This window comes from Saccoglossus kowalevskii, chromosome 11, assembly GCF_978046115.1.
Source record: "Saccoglossus kowalevskii chromosome 11, keSacKowa6.1, whole genome shotgun sequence".
NCBI classification, from domain to species: Eukaryota; Metazoa; Hemichordata; class Enteropneusta; family Harrimaniidae; genus Saccoglossus; species Saccoglossus kowalevskii.
In genome coordinates this window covers 17,417,538-17,438,895 of record NC_140651.1, presented here as the reverse complement: position 1 = coordinate 17,438,895, position 21,358 = coordinate 17,417,538, and the positions used below count along the sequence as shown (strand labels likewise).

The following is a 21,358-nucleotide window of genomic DNA, read 5'->3' as shown; positions in this document are numbered from 1 at the left end:
ACCACACAAATAGAACCATATGACCTATTTACCACACAAATAGAACCATATGACCTGTTAACCACACAAATAGAACCATATGACCTGTTTGCCACACAAATAAAACCATATGACCTGTTTATCACTCAGATATCACCATATGACCTGTTTACCACTCAGATATCACCATATGACCTGTTTACCACACAAATAGAACCATATGACCTGTTTACCACACAAATAGAACAATATGACCTGTTAACCACACAAATAGAACCATATGACCTGTTTACCACACATATATCATCATATGACCTGTTAACCACACAAATATCACCATATGACCTGTTAACCACACAAATAAAACCATATGACCTGTTAACCACACAAATAAAACCGTATGACCTGTTTACCACACAAATATCACCATATGACCTGTTTACCACACATATATCACCATATGACCTGTTAACCACACAAATAAAACCATATGACCTGTTTACCACACAAATATCACCATATGACCTGTTTACCACACAAATAGAACCATATGACCTGTTTACCACACAAATAGAACAATATGACCTGTTAACTACACAAATAGAACCATATGACCTGTTTACCACACAAATATCACCATATGATCTGTTAACCACACAAATAAAACCATATGACCTGTTAACCACACAAATATCACCATATGACCTGTTTACCACACATATATCACCATATGACCTGTTTACCACACAAATATCACCATATGACCTGTTTACCACTCAGATATCACCATATGACCTGTTTACCACACAAATAGAACCATATGACCTGTTTACCACACAAATAGAACAATATGACCTGTTAACCACACAAATAGAACCATATGACCTGTTTACCACACAAATATCACCATATGACCTGTTAACCACACAAATAAAACCATATGACCTGTTAACCACACAAATAAAACCGTATGACCTGTTTACCACACAAATATCACCATATGACCTGTTTACCACACAAATATCACCATATGACCTGTTAACCACACAAATAAAACCATATGACCTGTTTACCACTCAGATATCACCATATGACCTGTTTACCACACAAATATCACCATATGACCTGTTTACCACACAAATATCACCATATGACCTGTTTACCACACAAATATCACCATATGACCTGTTTACCACACAGATATCACCATATGACCTGTTTACCACACGTATATCACCATATGACCTGTTTACCACACATATATCACCATATGACATGTTTACCACACATATATCACCATATGACCTGTTTACCACACATATATCACCATATGACCAGTTTACCACACATATCACCATATGACCTGTTTACCACACAAATATCACCATATGACATGTTTACCACACGTATATCACCATATGACCTGTTTACCACACGTATATCACCATATGACCTGTTTACCACACAAATATCACCATATGACCTGTTTATCAAACACAGAACCATATGACCTGTTTACCACACAAATATCACCACATGATCTGTTTACCACACAAATAGAACCATATGACCTTTTTACCACTCAGGTATCACCATATGACCTGTTTACCACACACATAAAACCATATGACCTGTTTACCACACATATAAAACCATATGACCTGTTTACCACTCAGATATCACCATATGACCTGTTTACCACACAAATATCACCATATGATCTGTTTACTACACAAATATCACCATACGACCTGTTTACCACACAAATATCACCATATGACCTGTTTATCAAACACAGAACCATATGACCTGTTTACCACACAAATATCACCACATGATCTGTTTACCACACACATAAAACCATATGACCTGTTTACCACACATATAAAACCATATGACCTGTTTACCACACAGATATCACCATATGATCTGTTTACTACACAAATATCACCATACGACCTGTTTACCACACAGATATCACCATATGACCTGTTTACCACACATATATCACCATATGACCTGTTTACCACACAAATATCACCATATGACCTGTTTACCACACAAATACCAGTATAACTTGTTCTATAATTTGTGAATGCCATAACTTTCAGATTTGTATTTTGACCAAACTACTAAAAATTTAGAAGGCTTTCAGCTATGTGTTGCCAACGATACAATTTTATTATTCAGGACATTAGACCAACATGAAGACTTCAGTTTTGGATAATTGCAAGAAATTGAGTAATGTCACTAACCTACAATGCTGATTTTTTGATTAACAACATTTTTAATATCAGCTGTAAAGTGGTATGTCCCTTTAATCAACATCTTCCAAACCAGCTTGATACTCTCTCAACCTTACCACATAAGTGTAAGGTTTGTATTATAATGTTTTTTTTTATTTTTCATCGTTACAGCGAAAAGAACCGAGCACCGGCATGGTGTGATAGAATCTTGTATCGAGGTGAGAGTATTCGACAGTTGAAATATAGAGGTCACATGGCGCTTAAGATCAGTGACCATAAACCTGTTAGTAGTATATTCGATGTACAGGTGAGTTTATTCTTATGTGTTTGAAATTTACACTTCATTTTGTTAAATAGCTGATAAATGGTTGTTGTCAGCAGAAATGCTGTAAACTTATAGCATTGAAAATTTCTTAGTGACTTCTGCATAATTTTGTTTTCATGTATTACAATAGTTTGAACTTGGCCCTCTAATATGTAGATCTGTTTTAGGAACGAACCACTATAATCCCCTGGCATGTTGCTGACTGGGGATATAGCGGTTACCAGTGTCTACTGCAGATAAAAACATTCACACAGTGTTGTATTTAAGACATTGCACACTAGATCTGATTAACATAATTAATAACCCTATATGGTCATATAATCTAACTAAAAATGCGTAAACATCATATCTGATCGTAATTGCAGATAGACATTCAATCAGTGCTGTATTGAAGACATTGCACACTAGATCTGACCAAGATAATTATTAACCATATATGGTCATGCGATCTAATTAAAAATGCGTAAATATCATATCTGATCATAATTGCAGATAGACATTCAATCAGTGCTGTATTGAAGACATTGCACACTAGATCTGACCAAGATAATTAATAACCATATATGGTCATGCGATCTAATTAAAAATGCGTAAATATCATATCTGATCATAATTGCAGATAGACATTCAATCAGTGCTTTATTGAAGACATTGCACACTAGATCTGACCAAGATAATTAATAACCATATATGGTCATGCGATCTAATTACAAATGCGTAAATATCATATCTGATCATAATTGCAGATAGACATTCAATCAGTGCTGTATTGAAGACATTGCACACTAGATCTGACCAAGATAATTAATAACCATATATGGTCATGCGATCTAATTAAAAATGCATAAATATCATATCTGATCATAATTGCAGATAGACATTCAATCAGTGCTTTATTGAAGACATTGCACACTAGATCTGACCAAGATAATTAATAACCATTCATGGTCATGCGATCTAATTAAAAATGCATAAATATCATATCTGATCATAATTGCAGATAGACATTCAATCAGTGCTGTATTGAAGACATTGCACACTAGATCTGACCAAGATAATTAATAACCATATATGGTCATGCGATCTAATTAAAAATGCATAAATATCATATCTGATCATAATTGCAGATAGGCATTCAATCAGTGCTTTATTGAAGACATTGCACACTAGATCTGACCAAGATAATTAATAACCATATATGGTCATGCGATCTAATTAAAAATGCATAAATATCATATCTGATCATAATTGCAGATAGACATTCAATCAGTGCTGTATTGAAGACATTGCACACTAGATCTGACCAAGATAATTAATAACCATGTATGGTCATATAATCTAATTAAAAATGCGTAAATATCATATCTGATCATAATTGCAGATAGACATTCAATCAGTGCTGTATTGAAGACATTGCACACTAGATCTGACCAAGATAATTAATAACCATATATGGTCATGCGATCTAATTAAAAATGCATAAATATCATATCTGATCATAATTGCAGATAGACATTCAATCAGTGCTTTATTGAAGACATTGCACACTAGATCTGACCAAGATAATTAATAACCATTCATGGTCATGCGATCTAATTAAAAATGCATAAATATCATATCTGATCATAATTGCAGATAGACATTCAATCAGTGCTGTATTGAAGACATTGCACACTAGATCTGACCAAGATAATTAATAACCATATATGGTCATGCGATCTAATTAAAAATGCATAAATATCATATCTGATCATAATTGCAGATAGGCATTCAATCAGTGCTTTATTGAAGACATTGCACACTAGATCTGACCAAGATAATTAATAACCATATATGGTCATGCGATCTAATTAAAAATGCATAAATATCATATCTGATCATAATTGCAGATAGGCATTCAATCAGTGCTTTATTGAAGACATTGCACACTAGATCTGACCAAGATAATTAATAACCATATATGGTCATGCGATCTAATTAAAAATGCATAAATATCATATCTGATCATAATTGCAGATAGACATTCAATCAGTGCTGTATTGAAGACATTGCACACTAGATCTGACCAAGATAATTAATAACCATGTATGGTCATATAATCTAATTAAAAATGCGTAAATATCATATCTGATCATAATTGCAGATAGACATTCAATCAGTGCTGTATTGAAGATATTGAGCTCATATATTGGCTACAAGTATCTCTACACACTAGTTCACAGGTTTCATTAGCTTTAGATACAATACACATTTAGGATATTAATCAGGTTAATTAATTGCCTCATTTTGCATATTTTAGTCTGAAGTAACAATTGTAGTGTAATAATAATTAATACTAAGTACTTCCTAATTAGACTCATCTGTCTAAAACCTGAATACATGTATGTTATTTAATGTGTGACTCCTAAATCATTTTGATGTCTTTTCTAGGTGAAAACAATTGATGAGAAGAGATACAAGAAAGTGTATGAAGATGTGATAAGACAATTAGATCGTCTAGAAAACGAATTCTTGCCACAAGTCAGTCTCAGTAAGCTGGAGGTATGTCATTAGTTGTGTGCAGTGTAGTTTCTATACAGTGAAACCTGCCTAAGCTGAACACAAAAAAAAGAGTGAGAATTCGATCACTTTACAGAGGTGTTCGGTTTATAGAGTTTTTGTACACAATGAAAGCTGTCTAAAATGGACACCAAAAGGAACTGAGAACATTGTAAAAGTGTTCAGTTTACAGAGGAGTTCAGTTTAGAGAGTGTTCACTTTACGGAGGAGTTCAGTTTAGATTGTTCAGTTTAGTGTTCAGTTTACTGGGGAGTTAAGTTTAGAGAGTGTTCAGTTTACAGAGGAGTTCAATTTAGAGGAGTTCAACTGGACAGTGTTCAGTTTACAGAGGAGTTCAGTTTAGAGTGTTCAGTTTACAGAGGAGTTCAATTTAGAGAGTATTCAGCTTACAGAGAAGTTCAATTTAGAGAGTGTTCAGTTTACAGAGGAGTTCAATTTAGAGTGTTCAGTTTACAGAAGAGTTCAATTTAGAGAGTGTTCAGTTTACAGAGGAGTTCAATTTAGAGTGTTCAGTTTACAGAGGAGTTCAATTTAGAGAGTGTTCAGTTTACAGAGGAGTTCAATTTAGAGTGTTCAGTTTACAGAGGAGTTCAATTAAGAGTGTTCAGTTTACAGAGTTGTTCAATTTAGAGAGTGTTCAGTTTATGGGGTCATGTATGCTTTTTGCATGTGTGTAATCTTGAAAATAGTAAATTAAATGTAAAAATGTACACAGGCGTAGGAGCAGTGTAGAGGTGTATTAAGTTGTTCTTAAATGTGTATAGTTTTGAGAATGAATACAAAGTATGTGCTTTGGTCATTTTATAAGTGACGATGATTATGAATAGGAAATTTATACTACCATGTTTTTCTAAAATATTGCCCTGGGCGATCATTCCAATAATGGGTTATATTTTGCTCCAGAACCAAAATCTTTGGCTCTTTTTTTCCACAACCTTGTTTTGTAAAATGCTTATTAATTTGACATTTACTTTGTCTTTTGCATCTCCCCCCAGTTTGTCTTCAGCAACGTTATGTACAAGGAAGAACAGCAACAGTCACTGTCTGTGACAAACTCAGGACAAGTTCCTGTCCAGTTTGAATTTATTAATAAATTAGATGAAAATAAGTATTGTAAACCGTGGTTGGAAGCAGAGCCCTCTATGTGTTTTATTATGCCAGGTAAGTTAAAATTGCATTCTGGGGGTGTTTTTTGTGGCATTGTATTTGTATTCCACTTACTTACCTACCATCTACTTTAACTTAAAAAATCATGATTTTTAGGGGTTTGCAGGGCTTGAACTTCAAAGCCAAAATTTATAAAATGGCCTTAGCACTTACAAGAATAATAGATGAAATATCAAAAGTGACAAAGTCAACTCACTGTGAATTATGGGAATTGGCTTTGGTGCCTCTATGAAGTTCAAGCACAGGGTCGGTTCTTAGTCAATCACGCCCCTTAAAAAATTAATTAAAATGACTATATCCACACACCATGTTAAACTCAAACATTTTTGTTTGTTTGTATTTACAGGGGACAAGGTAGAAGTCAAGTTCATAGTTCTCGTTGACAAGATGTCTGCTTCATCCCTTAATGCTGGAGAGAAATTGGAAGATATACTAATACTTCACTTAGATGGCGGAAAAGATTTCTTCATATCCTTTTAAGTTTACCTGTCAAAAAAAAAAAGAGAAAGAAACACACACACAATTTCTTTGACATTCATTTTGGATATTTATATCACTTCAAATTGCATTTCCAATTTTATTTTTAATTGTAGGATATTTCATTTTTTTTTTAAATTTATTTTTGCTCAAAACATCATTTTTCAATGTGTATGTTTGTAACCATGGCTACCATGTTTTTTATCCTTAACTTTGCAAACATCTCAATATCAGGAAACTACATACCCAGTAGTTTTGGCGCTTCTATTGAAGCCTTGGTTAGAATGCATGGACCAATCAGAGAAATACCGATAGAGTTACTGTTTCAAATGGTAATGGGAACACTTTTTACATAATTTAAGTTATAATATGTGGAGATTAGTACTGATAAATGGACAGTATGTGATGTATTTTATTTACTGGCAAAGCTACGTCACAGAACGTTCTACATTGCCAAAATAAGCACCAGTGTACCATGTATTTCTATGGTCTCTGTGCAAGCTGCTGTGGAACACCGGTCAAGTCGAGAAAACAGCACAAACTCAACTTTGAAGTAATCCTGAGCAACCAAATTTATATACATTACACATGTAGGGATAATCTAGTTACGCTGTTAGGAGAGTCTCAGCAACTATCCCAAAATACAGTTTTCTAGGAGTTTTCGATCTTTGTTTTCACCATGATGGTTGCTAAGCGATGAAAAAGTCCGCCCTCAAGAATAGTGGAATATTTGTTGTAAAACCTTTGTTTTTATACAGATTGTTATTTTACTTTAGCTAATTTATAAAAAAACAAACAATTTTTTGCTTGCCTGTAATGAATTAAAAGGAAAGTTTTAGTATTTAAATTTGTCCAGTGTTGGCATTGTGGTCATAAACTTTATGAACGTGATAACTTAATATTCAGCCGATTACTATCAAAATATATGGTTAATCTGCAGGGGTGTATAGTTGGCCTGTATAGATTTTTGAGTTGATCTTCCAAAAATTGTATTTTGGGTCATTTACAACTATTTTATAGTTAAATAAATACTGTCAAAAATGCATTTTTAGACAGATTTTACCTAAGCTAATTTATGAAAAAATATATATTTTTTTGAAATTGCTAAGATTTCAGTCAATCTTCACCAGCCAAAGTTAATTTATGTAGACCACCACGCTACTGTGAATCAATTTCTGATGAAACTTACCTGGTGTACCAGATAAAATTGTACTACCATTACCGGTACCAATTTTTTGTGTAACTCACAATATGGATAAAGTATTCAGTCAAATGAATCAAAGCTTTGACAAACCGTTGCCATGACAAAATTCCATCATAATGTTCTGATAAAAAATGGAATACCGGTACAAAGGATTATGTGTATATAAAACATGCTTGACTGTTATTTGACTGATCACCACTGACTGGAAAACTTTCTTATTTTTCATGACAGGAGAGTGACCCGTCTAATTCCCAACAAGTAGAACCATTCCAGGCTTTTGATATTCCCAAGGAAGTCTGGATGCTGGTTGATCATCTCTTTCGAAACGGAACCAAAGTCGTAAGTTGACCTATCTGTCAGTCTCAAGATTCAAACCTATTTTTTTGCGTTTCAATCGTGTTCATAAAATCCACAAAAACTGCCTGAACCAAGAAAAAGGCTGACCAAGTTTAAATAATTTTGGGGCTGTCAAGCAGCATTTAGAGAATATTATATAACAGTTTTTGAAGTTTGAATGTTTCTCTGTCTCACATTAAATAATTTGAGAAAGATCCTACCTCACTCATATTGTACATTTACTGACACGTATAGAGAATATTACAACCTTTTGGATGTCTCATTTTGAATACAATTCATAGTCAGATTTTTTTTGCCTGTTGATTTTTTCTTCTCTTAATTTATGCATGAGTCAAGTTTGATCTGTCCAAATTAATTTAAAATGAGATTTTCGAATGTTCTTAGTTTTCAGAATGATGTTTTAAAAATAAGATTTGTGACAATGATACATTAAAACTATATGAAATAAATTTTTCTCTCCATATTTTCCAGGCACATTTGTTTGACCAGGGTGGACTGCATCCAGAGTTCATACAGATCAGAGACTGTCTGGATACCAGTGTACCGGATGAAATGCGTATCCTTTAACTTCAAAATTCAGTCAATGAAATGAATCCAAGGACCCAAGTCATATAACCCTATTTAAATGACCAGAATCTTGGAACTCCCTAATTAAATCATCAGAATCCTGGAACCTTGACCAGAATCCTGGAACCCCCTCGTTAAGTGACCAGAATCCTGAAACCCCCTTGTTAAATGACCAGAATCCTGGAACCCCCCTAGTTAAATGACCAGAATCATGGAACCCCCTCGTTAAATGACCAGAATCATGGAACCCCCTCGTTAAATGACCAGAATCATGGAACCCCCCTCGTTAAATGACCAGAATCCTGGAAACCCCCCTAGTTAAATGACCAGAATCCTGGAAACCCCCCTAGTTAAATGACCAGAATCCTGGAAACCCCCCTAGTTAAATGACCAGAATCCTGGAAACCCCCCTAGTTAAATGACCAGAATCCTGGAAACCCCCCTAGTTAAATGACCAGAATCCTGGAAACCCCCCTAGTTAAATGACCAGAATCCTGAAAACCCCCTCGTTAAATGACCAGAATCCTGGAACCCCCTCGTTAAATGACCAGAATCCTGGAACCCCCCTCGTTAAATGACCAGAATCCTGGAAACCCCCCTAGTTAAATGACCAGAATCCTGGAAACCCCCCTAGCTAAATGACCAGAATCCTGGAAACCCCCCTAGCTAAATGACCAGAATCCTGGAAACCCCCCTAGTTAAATGACCAGAATCCTGGAAACCCCCTCGTTAAATGACCAGAATCCTGGAAACCCCCTCGTTAAATGACCAGAATCCTGGAAACCCCCCTAGTTAAATGATCAGAATCCTGGAAACCCCCTAGCTAAATGACCAGAATCCTGGAAACCCCCCTAGTTAAATGACCAGAATCCTGGAAACCCCCCTAGTTAAATGACCAGAATCCTGGAAACCCCCCTAGTTAAATGATCAGAATCCTGGAAACCCCCCTAGCTAAATGACCAGAATCCTGGAAACCCCCCTAGTTAAATGACCAGAATCCTGGAAACCCCCCTAGTTAAATGACCAGAATCCTGGAAACCCCCCTAGTTAAATGATCAGAATCCTGGAAACCCCCCTAGCTAAATGACCAGAATCCTGGAACCCCCTAGTTAAATGATCAGAATCCTGGTACCCCCCTAGTTAAATGATCAGAATCCTGGAACCCCCTAGTTAAATGACCAGAATCCTGGAAACCCCCCTAGTTAAATGACCAGAATCCTGGAAACCCCCCTAGTTAAATGACCAGAATCCTGGAAACCCCCCTAGTTAAATGACCAGAATCCTGGAACCCCCCTAGTTAAATGACCAGAATTCTGGAACCCCCTAGTTAAATGACCAGAATCCTGGAAACCCCCCTAGTTAAATGACCAGAATCCTGGAAACCCCCCTAGTTAAATGACCAGAATCCTGGAAACCCCCTAGTTAAATGATCAGAATCCTGGAAACCCCCCTAGCTAAATGACCAGAATCCTGGAACCCCCTAGTTAAATGATCAGAATCCTGGTACCCCCCTAGTTAAATGATCAGAATCCTGGAACCCCCTAGTTAAATGACCAGAATCCTGGAAACCCCCCTAGTTAAATGACCAGAATCCTGGAACCCCCCTAGTTAAATGACCAGAATCCTGGAAACCCCCCTAGTTAAATGACCAGAATCCTGGAAACCCCCCTAGTTAAATGACCAGAATCCTGGAAACCCCCCTAGTTAAATGACCAGAATCCTGGAAACCCCCCTAGTTAAATGACCAGAATCCTGGAAACCCCCCTAGTTAAATGACCAGAATCCTGGAAACCCCCCTAGTTAAATGACCAGAATCCTGGAAACCCCCCTAGTTAAATGACCAGAATCCTGGAAACCCCCCTAGTTAAATGACCAGAATCCTGGAAACCCCCCTAGTTAAATGACCAGAATCCTGGAAACCCCCTCGTTAAATGACCAGAATCCTGGAACCCCCTCGTTAAATGACCAGAATCCTGGAACCCCCCTCGTTAAATGACCAGAATCCTGGAAACCCCCCTAGTTAAATGACCAGAATCCTGGAAACCCCCCTAGCTAAATGACCAGAATCCTGGAAACCCCCCTAGTTAAATGACCAGAATCCTGGAAACCCCCTCGTTAAATGACCAGAATCCTGGAAACCCCCCTAGTTAAATGATCAGAATCCTGGAAACCCCCTAGCTAAATGACCAGAATCCTGGAAACCCCCCTAGTTAAATGACCAGAATCCTGGAAACCCCCCTAGTTAAATGACCAGAATCCTGGAAACCCCCCTAGTTAAATGATCAGAATCCTGGAAACCCCCCTAGCTAAATGACCAGAATCCTGGAAACCCCCCTAGTTAAATGACCAGAATCCTGGAAACCCCCCTAGTTAAATGACCAGAAACCTGGAAACCCCCCTAGTTAAATGATCAGAATCCTGGAAACCCCCCTAGCTAAATGACCAGAATCCTGGAACCCCCTAGTTAAATGATCAGAATCCTGGTACCCCCCTAGTTAAATGATCAGAATCCTGGAACCCCCTAGTTAAATGACCAGAATCCTGGAAACCCCCCTAGTTAAATGACCAGAATCCTGGAAACCCCCCTAGTTAAATGACCAGAATCCTGGAACCCCCCTAGTTAAATGACCAGAATTCTGGAAACCCCCCTAGTTAAATGACCAGAATCCTTGAACATTGTGCAGAATTACAGCTGCAACTAAACAAGGGTTTTGTCCTATTTGAATTTTATATTCATGTTTCAGTCATATTATAATAAAACTATTGAGTGTTTACCAAATCAGGGGGATAGTGTAGCAAGCAACACTCACATGACATTCACATGGCAATCTGTGTCTGAAACAAGAATACGTGCTTACTTACTTGTGTCTCTGCCTTCCTCTGTTGGTTCAACCCAGCAGGTGAAAGCAACACATTGTATTTTGATTGCATACCTCTGTTACATTGTATCTTTTTCCATTGGATTTGAAGAAAGAATTTCTTTGTTGATCACGCCTGTATTCACCTTAACCTTCATCGCTTTATAGCCGGTAGCATTCATTCTGTTGCGGAAGCTTTATTGGAGTTCATTGCGGCGTTACGAGAGCCAGTCATACCATATGTGTATTACCAGAAATGTCTGGATTGTTCCAATAACTTTGTACTTTGTAAACAGGTCAGTGTTTTCTCTGCTACTACAATGTATATACATTTAAATGACAGGTTTGAGACGTAATTGTAACTGTTGTACATTTCTGAGCTTTGTTGACTTTACTGGTGTGATCTGTTTGATACTATTTATAATGACACCATTTTATTTCACGACCAGTTGTACAAGATATTAACTTACCGTTCGTAACATGTGCTGAGCTTAGTAAAACTGTTTTTTATGAATATGCAAATGTGCCAGGGGCGGATCCAGCAAAATGTATTGGGGGGGGGGGGGGGTCCAAGCTTCGCTTAAAATTTATGAAGCGTAAATGGCAGAGAAGCTATGCGTAATCCAGATGCATTTTCATGCGTGGTTGGGGGGGGGGGGGTCATGCAATGTTAATATGTTAAAGTGTGGTGCACTCTGTGCGAGATATGGGTCTCATATAAACAAAGATGGCGACTGTTGCACAGACAAATGAGTACAAGCTGAGACATTACCAAGCTTTACTTCGGTAATTTCTTTCGTGGCTGGAAGGTATTGAACGAGTCACCAAAGATAATTAGTTGACGTCGCACACATATCAAAAACTTGTGATTTCCATGAGAAGAGCACACTTGATTGTGGGAGAGTCAATGTTTATCAGCATAAATGATACACATGCAGGGTTTGACGACCACCACCCTTTAACATTCTGACATTAAGAACCACGCCTCTGAATCTACCTTTTTGATGACAGGTGCTATCACAGATTCCTAGGAGCCATCGGAATGTTTTTAAATATTTAACAGCATTTGCCAGGGAGTTACTGCTATATAAGGAAGAGAGCAAACTGCATGAGAAAACACTTGGTGAGTATAATTTGAATTTAGTGTAAATGATGACAATGATGATGATGATAATATTGATGATGAGGTGGTGATGATGATGATGATGATAATGATGATGATGATGATGATGATGATGATGATGACAGTGATAATGATGACAGTGATAATGATGATGATAATATTGATGATGACTGCAAAAATTATGGGGCACTAATTTATATCTTCATGAATCTGAGAATATGATGATAATAAATTATGAATACATTAATGAGATGATAAAAAGTTGAGAAATGATTCAGCTATTTAAACTAAATATACTATTCTTTGGTTTTTCTTGTAGCTACATTGCTAGGTGAATTGTTCTTGAGACCACCACCGGGAAAGGAAGTTCTCCAAGTACCCCCCAACAGAAGACAAGCAGCTATACAACAAATTGCCAGGAAAAAGGCATCATTTGTTTATAACTTCATTGTTAACGAATATGACGAGTAACATTACTACAGTGCCCTCACAGGTTGATTGTTTAAATTATGCAATTCACCACTTAGTGGCGCTTTTTATATAAAGGTGAAACGGCCAAAACTTATAACCTGAATAATTCTCAGATTCATGAAGATATAAATATGTAAATATAATAAATCTTATCTACAAATCAATAATTAACAAATTCTAGTTGTCATGGAAACCAGAAATAAAAGTTAGTGACAGACACATTAACAATACAGAACATTTTTTAGGGACTTTTTTTTTTTTTTTTTTTTTACTCCAACTCATCTATTGGTTGTGTCCAGTTTTGCAGACATCCAGTACTGATCTAGAAAGAAATATGAAAAATAAATAATCAAGTTTAAATTTGTAATTCTGGGTCAATTATCAAATAGCTGAGTGTCAAATATTGATATTCAACAAAACTGTAGTAGTCGTTTTTAATTTTAAAGCAAGAATAATCCTTTCATCAGATTATGTACATTTCAAAAAATAACTCTTTATCCTGACATTAATTTACTATTTCTGGAGTGCTATAATAATTTTTTTTTATAAAAAAAAAAACTTAATTACTCACCAGGTGTATACAATTAATAATTCAAAAGAATTTAAATTTTATATTTATGCATTTTTTGCCGCTGCTGTTGTGTGTGCAGAGCACAAAATAGGGGCTAATGTCATGATGACATCTGTATGCATGTTTGTATTATTTGTATGCTCAAATTTGGTCCACTGATTTCTCAAGAATCTGGGCTCGACTAATATGATATACAGTACTACTGTAGATTATTGAATTGTTGCTTGGTGTAATTCGGTGAATACAATGCAAGCAAAGTAAATACTGTAAAAGACTTTATTTTCACTATTTTTGCTGTCACTATTTTTGATTCAGTGAAAATAATATTCAGTGAATATACCTTCTTTTTTTTTTATATTTCACATTCAACTCGTCAAATATCAGTGAAAATACCATAATTCCATACAAGACCAAAAACTCAATTTAGTGAAAATTAATTCCAGCTAAAATAATTATTTTGCATCTCAGAAACCTACTAGAAATTTCATGTCATATGTCAAATTGCTTTTCAGGAATATCAATTTCTGTGCCAGTAAATGATTTCATAGTTTATAATGGCCAGTCAGATTAGTTTTATTAGTTTTCTTATATACTAGGTAATTGTATCACTAAAACTATATCTCAGTTTCAACTTAATTTGCATTACTGAAATCTCCATGAGTTTGTATTCATGTCATATGTTAATTTATTTGATAATTAATTCAGTTTTATGGCTATTCCCAACAATGCTTTCATATCTATCATCAAGATATCTTAGATGTGGTTTATTTACATTTGTTTGCACCCATGGTGATTGTTTTCATTCATTTTGTATTTTTCTGTTATTAGAGTGAATGCATAGTAAAATTAATGTACCAGAAAATATTCGGCATAGCAAGTTTCTAATTTGCATATCTGTCATTTGAATATACAATCAAATAATGGTGGTTTTCTTTATATTCGTAAATCGTTATTTTTACTAAAACAATTGTGATTGTATGTTACGTACCATAGAGTGTACGATATGGGACTCGTAACATATGTAAAATACATTGTTTGTTTAAATGCAATTCGAACATGTGCTGTGTGACAACCACAACCCTTTAATTTTATTTTTGCTTATTGCTGCATGGAGTACAATCACCGCCATTTTGTTTCGGGCATTCTAAACAAAGTTGTTGACTGGTTTGCCATGCGCGTCTCAACATTGTTGCATGATTAGAACTCAAAAGGCTCATAAGTTGTGTATCATGTGGGTGTAAAATAATAAATGTTAATTTTTTTTTTTTTTAAATTGATTAATTAAAATATTAATTAGCTTGAGACATGATCAAGGTGATCTTAGAATTAACAATAATCTACATGTATGGCGCTTGCTGGTCACTCAAAAAAAATCAGTTCTATTTAGTCAGATTTTTCTTTTGATATAATCTTTTTATTTATTGCTTTCACTCATTTATTTTATCGGTGAATCTCAACTTTGTTTTTATCAATATCAATATACATGCTTCATTTCATGCCTTGACAACTAGTAAATACACTTCAGTTATAATATTTTGTATTAATTATTGAAGTTGCTTTACCATTTATGTTGCACCATATAAGGAATGGCTTTGCACACTTCATGATTATAAACTTGATATGACTGGTTCATCTGCATAATGTTACCTTATAAGGATGTGCATGACCATATAAGGAATGGCTTTGCACACTTCATGATTATAAACTTGATATGACTGGTTCATCTGCATAATGTTACCTTATAAGGATGTGCATGACCATATAAGGAATGGCTTTGCACACTTCATGATTATAAACTTGATATGACTGGTTCATCTGCATAATGTTACCTTATAAGGATGTGCATGACCATATAAGGAATGGCTTTGCACACTTCATGATTATAAACTTGATGACTGGTTCATCTGCATAATGTTACCTTATAAGGATGTGCATGAGCATACAAGGATAATTTTGTACAGCACTCGAAAACACGAGCTGACATGGTTATCAACTTCAGAACCACTTTTTTTTTTTCATATTTATGATTCATAAAATTACTCCATAATTTCAGAATTATGTATCCTGTATCCAAGAACTTGTGCTTACATTACGTAAACATTTAGAATATTTTTTAAATTCTGTATGTGCAGTGTAACAACTTATCTGTTGTAAATAATTTTCCTTTAAAGTCCATAAATAAGTTTCTTGTAATTACATTCATGGAATCTGTTTACGAGTGGCAATAAAATGTACACAAAATCAATGGTTTTAGAATTCATTTATTCACATACTTAATAAAAACAAATACTATTATTCATCATGCAAGCACTTGAGGGCACTGTCAGATTTACTATGTACACAAGTTAAAACATGAAGCTGATAATTTGCAGAGAAAAGCTGACATTATTTCAATTTTTTATCATTTCAAACCAGGCAATTATTGCTTTAGAAAAGTTTTGTAATTTAAAAACATTTGATTTGACAAAAATTAGCATCCCGTATGCCACTTCCAGCACCTACAATGCTGCATGATGTGACTTCCAGTACCCACAATGCTGCATGATGTGACTTCCAGTACCCACAATGCTGCATGATGGCACTTCCAGTACTCATAATGCTGCATGATGGCACTTCCAGTACCCACAATGCTGCATGATGGCACTTCCAGTACCCACAATGCTGCATGATGGCACTTCCAGTACCCACAATGCTGCACGATGTCACTTCCAGTACCCACAATGCAGCATGTCATTTCCAGTACCCACAATGCTGCATGATGTCACTTCCAGTACCCACAATGCTGCATACCACATAATTATACGATACACTACATTCATTTTGATAAACCAACAGGAAAGTGTTAAGATATGAATACAGCAAGGCGGCCATTACTTTGTGGATGTAGATGACTGCACCTCAATACTTTTAAATACTTTATTTTCATTGGAATTAATTTTCGCTGAAGGAATGATTCAGTCAAAATAAAATCAAACGAATATTTTACTATATTTTACATTCAACTCGTCAAAATCAGTGAAAATAAATTCCATACACCCAAAAGTCTTTTCAACAAAAATAAATTCCAGCTAAAATAAAGTATTTTTACAGTAATAAAACTAGTACAAACATCTCAAGTTACTTATTACAGCAGATGTTGAAATAAACTTCTAAGGAAAATATAACCTTCAATCTCCTGCAAAATTAATAGAAACATGATCAATGATGCCCTAAAATGTGGTCAATCCATCATGGTTCGAAATTCTGACTAACTATTTTCTGTGGTGGACAAGTATTAGAAGATACATCATGAAATAACTTTGCTTATAAAGTGATATCTTGAGATCTTTGCAAAAATTTTAGTTTGTCAATTTAGGGTGTAATCTGAGAAGTCCCTCACAAAAAGAAATTGGTACCCAGTAATTTGTAAAAGCTTCTGAACAAGTGTTGCAAAAATGTCACTCATTTTTAAGAGTGAGAACAGAAGTACACCATATTTGCATTTTACGATTATATATCGTGTTGTATCATGCATTCACATTCTACAGTGGTTTTTGCAACAGAATAGAATCCTTAGAAAAAATATTTCCTTGTTTATTTCACAAAAACTCCCCGTTATCGTGTTTTCCTACATTCACTTTTACAAAAATACATTTTGATTTCTAGAAATACTGTAAAATACTTTATTTTTGATTTTTTGCTTGGAATTAATTTTTGCTATTTTCGCTGAAGGAATGATTCAGTGAAAATTAAATCCAGCGAATATACCATTTTTCCTATATTTTACATTCAACTTGTCAAAAATCAGTGAAAATAAATTCCATGCAAAACATGCAGAAAGTCTTTTCAGCGAAAATTAAATCCAGGTAAAATAAAAGTATTTTACAGTAGACAACTCCGGAACATAGCCCATTCTATTCCGACTACATAGGTAAGGATGTGTACCAACTATTTTTGTGAGGTATGGGTTGTGATATTGGTACATAAGGGACGATGTCAAAAGATCGATGTCGGATAAAAAACTTAATTCTTTTAGTTTTTTCCCCAAACCCCCTACCTCCCACTGAAACTTAATTGATAAATATTGATCATGGCGTCAGACTACATTCACCATTAAATACAAATTGATAATCGGACAGTAGTATGGCATAGCAGTTGGTTGTAATAATGAAGCGAAATATACGCATGCGCAAACTACTTTCTGGGTTCTGCGGATGCTCTAGGTCTGCCCTGAAATTGATTTCATTTGACGCACATATTTACACTCGGGCCAAACCGTTTTCTCGTCTTGGGTGTTTTTTTTTCACTTTCTGTTATTTTTGTCTATGATTGAACAGAAAAAAACGAACTATAAATACTCCAAGTTTTTTTTGACTTCATTAAAAAATAAAATCGTTTTTGTAGGATGGAAACCTTTTGAGGCCAACCCCCCCCCCCCCACCCCCAAACTAAAGCAAATAAGTTTTTTATCCGACATCGATCTTTTGACGTCGTCCCTAACGCATATAACACATTGTTTATGCAAATTACGTAGCTACCATTGCTTTATAAATGTTATTCAGACTGACCATCTATACTGAAGGAGAACATTAATCTGAGTGTGCATAAATTAACTTAAAATGTGCATTAAAAATAATTATACAACAAAAATAGTCTTCTAGCAAATAATTACTCACACCTAATTGCAGGGAATACAAAAAGCAAATTACCGGTATATTAAAAACACAGTTTTCCAATGAGTAGCATCAGCCTACTTGGAACTTGAAGGCTTAAAATTTGATCAGTTCCAATTTTATGCATATACCGGTACCGGTACTGACAATTTTACTATTTTGAGGTTTTGAAAATATTCACTGTGTTCTAAGTTCACGAATTTGCCAGGGGAAACAATGATTGTTATTTTACATGTACCTGTAGATTTAATTTATTGGATTTTACTTATCAGTAAAAATAGCAAAATTAAAACCCAGTGAATAATTAATGCATGTACAGTATTCACTCAAATTTGATGCGTATCAGTTTCAATGCGATATATAATAGCGACATAAATAGATACATATTGAAAACAATTTCATATATAATGACTCAAATTTGAATAATATTATAAATATATCATTTTTATACTTATCGGTTCTGCAAAAATAAATGTAACAGACAAACTATTTGGGACAGAAAAGCACAACACTGTACTTGTTACTGTATCCATTTGAATTGTTCAGTGCTGTGTCCACTTTTCGTAAAATTGACACAAGTCCATGTGTCCGTTACAATACTTATAAACAGATAAATGACAAGCGCTACCGATGTACTCCTGAGATATGCTTCAACGAAGGAAATCCAAAAAACACACACAACAAATAACTTTTCTTGCATTACTGGAAATACCATACATCAACAAGACTGAGAAATTGTTCAGAATAAAGTGTTTTGTTTATAGAGTTTCATTTGACATAAAACAAGTCCATAGTCCACTTGTGTTCTATTGTTCTCTACTATAGGTGTTTTAGGGTAGGTCAAGTTGTATTTTACCGGTATACATAGATATGTGGACAAGAACTTATGAGATAAGGGCATGTGATTGGTGGTATAAGATGATGATTCACTGTATTCAAATTAAAGATGTAACACAAATTTGCAAGGCAAATATACATTTAAAAAAATAAAAATTCATTTTTGAATCTTAACGATAATCTCATCTTTTTCTTTTGTCACACCATCAGTTCAAATACTGGAAAAGGAATAATTTTGACTGGGTTTTAATTTTGCTTATTTCGCTGACTGGAAAATGCGCTAAATTAAAACCCAGTGAATATGTAAAATTTAGCATAGAACACATTATCTAAATGACGAAACCGTGAATTTAAACCCGCTGAATATGCCTGAAATGGTAAATCAGCGAAATACAAACCCAGTGAAAATTAGTCATTTTACAGTATATTTGATTGCAGCAAATACTGGAAAAACTCATCTACTTTAAAAATTCAACCACCTAATTATTTGGCGAATTTTTGTAATTTATTTGTAATTTTATTGAAAATCCCAACAGTTTTCCAAAAGGAAATATTTAAAAGTGGTCGAAATTTTAGAGTTTTTACGGTGCATAGAACTTCTCAGATCATACCTCTTGAGATCATTATTGCAACATACGTGAATATTAAATTTACATACCGTTATTTCATAAATTTCTGGCCTGGCTCATGCCTCACTCTTTCAATGCATTTTTTTAAACTTTGATGTGTGATCCATTGTGGTTCTGTTTTTCTAAAGTCCTGAATAACTAAATGATCATATACACGTATGTATACAAGTCTATTGTAATATGTATTGCCATGATTGTAATAATTCAGTGGTAATGAGGGCGCTATACTTCCATCACTGTAGCTTTCACGTTATTCCCCGGATGCTCAATATCATCTTTACAACTAATGAGTCTTAATTCAATCTGTCCTACGGTTGGTTTATTGCCGGGACCAGCTCGCTCTAGAAAAAAAAAAAGTCAAATAAATCAGTAAAACACTACTGGTGTCACAGACAAAAAAAAAACAATTTACTGCAAAGAACAAAAAAAATGGCTGCTAGTCAGCCATCCTCAATTGGATCACAGAAAAACAGATACATGTAGGTTCTATACCACTAAGTAGATTTTTCATAGCATTTGAACCAGTTTCAACCCCAAAACCAGGTTTTAAAGATCAAAATACTGTTTTAATTTTGTTGAAACTACATGTGTGTGATAAAATTCTAGCCAGAAAACAAATATGTTTTTTCAGTTCAAACTTCTACAAAATTGATATAAACAAGTGATTGTTCCTATTTTGGACTTTCCATGATGGAGACTAACAAAACACAGATTTGCAGAAAAAACATTTTGCCATGTTTAGTCAACACTTTGTCTTCACACTGACATGATTGAAATGCGCCCTCATACATTGCATTTCAGATAAAACACCGGGAATAAAAAGTCCATTGACTAGCGACCATATGATTTATGAGGACTGATATGCAACTGTTAATCAATATGTAATGTACGTAAAGTCATCAATTTTAGATATTTTGAAGATGTTGTGTGAGCGCCACCTATAGGTCAGAGGAGTTAATCTTTTGTTTAAGTTAGAAGCCATAGGAATGGCGCCAGAGACTGTATCAAATCCCCAGTGTTGTTACAACCGTGTTTGTGCAAGGTACGTGATTTAGGGAGTAAAGTCAGAATAAACAAGCCAAGGCATGATTTGAGTTGTTACGACCGTGTTTGTGCGAGGTACGTGATTTAGGGAGTAAAGTCAGAATAAACAAGCCAAGGCGTGATTTGAGTTGTTACGACCGTGTTTGTGCAAGGTACGTGATTTAGGGAGTAAAGTCAGAATAAACAAGCCAAGGCGTGATTTGAGTTGTTACGACCGTGTTTGTGCAAGGTACGTGATTTAGGGAGTAAAGTCAGAATAAACAAGCCAAGGCGTGATTTGAGTTGTTACGAC

General features: G+C 35.0%; 2 protein-coding genes across 2 annotated transcripts in view; one reads left to right on the top strand and one right to left on the bottom strand.

Annotated features, from left to right (window-relative positions):
- Positions 1–16,149, top strand: part of LOC100377456 (inositol polyphosphate 5-phosphatase OCRL-like) — a 40,720-nt gene extending 24,571 nt beyond the window's left edge. Inside the window, exons 14-23 of the mRNA XM_085504955.1 lie at positions 2,397–2,532; positions 4,981–5,091; positions 6,105–6,270; positions 6,623–6,744; positions 6,975–7,085; positions 8,189–8,296; positions 8,786–8,870; positions 11,908–12,035; positions 12,751–12,862; positions 13,182–16,149. Of these exons, the coding sequence (XP_085361081.1) occupies positions 2,397–2,532; positions 4,981–5,091; positions 6,105–6,270; positions 6,623–6,744; positions 6,975–7,085; positions 8,189–8,296; positions 8,786–8,870; positions 11,908–12,035; positions 12,751–12,862; positions 13,182–13,333 (1,231 nt within the window). The 3' untranslated portion in view covers positions 13,334–16,149. The remainder of the gene's footprint in view (positions 1–2,396; positions 2,533–4,980; positions 5,092–6,104; positions 6,271–6,622; positions 6,745–6,974; positions 7,086–8,188; positions 8,297–8,785; positions 8,871–11,907; positions 12,036–12,750; positions 12,863–13,181) is intronic.
- LOC100377606 (pyridoxal kinase-like) overlaps positions 16,150–21,358 on the bottom strand; it is a 28,993-nt gene continuing 23,784 nt past the window's right edge. The window contains exon 7 of the mRNA XM_006812076.3: positions 16,150–20,363. Within this exon, the coding sequence (XP_006812139.1) occupies positions 20,245–20,363 (119 nt within the window). The 3' untranslated portion in view covers positions 16,150–20,244. The remainder of the gene's footprint in view (positions 20,364–21,358) is intronic.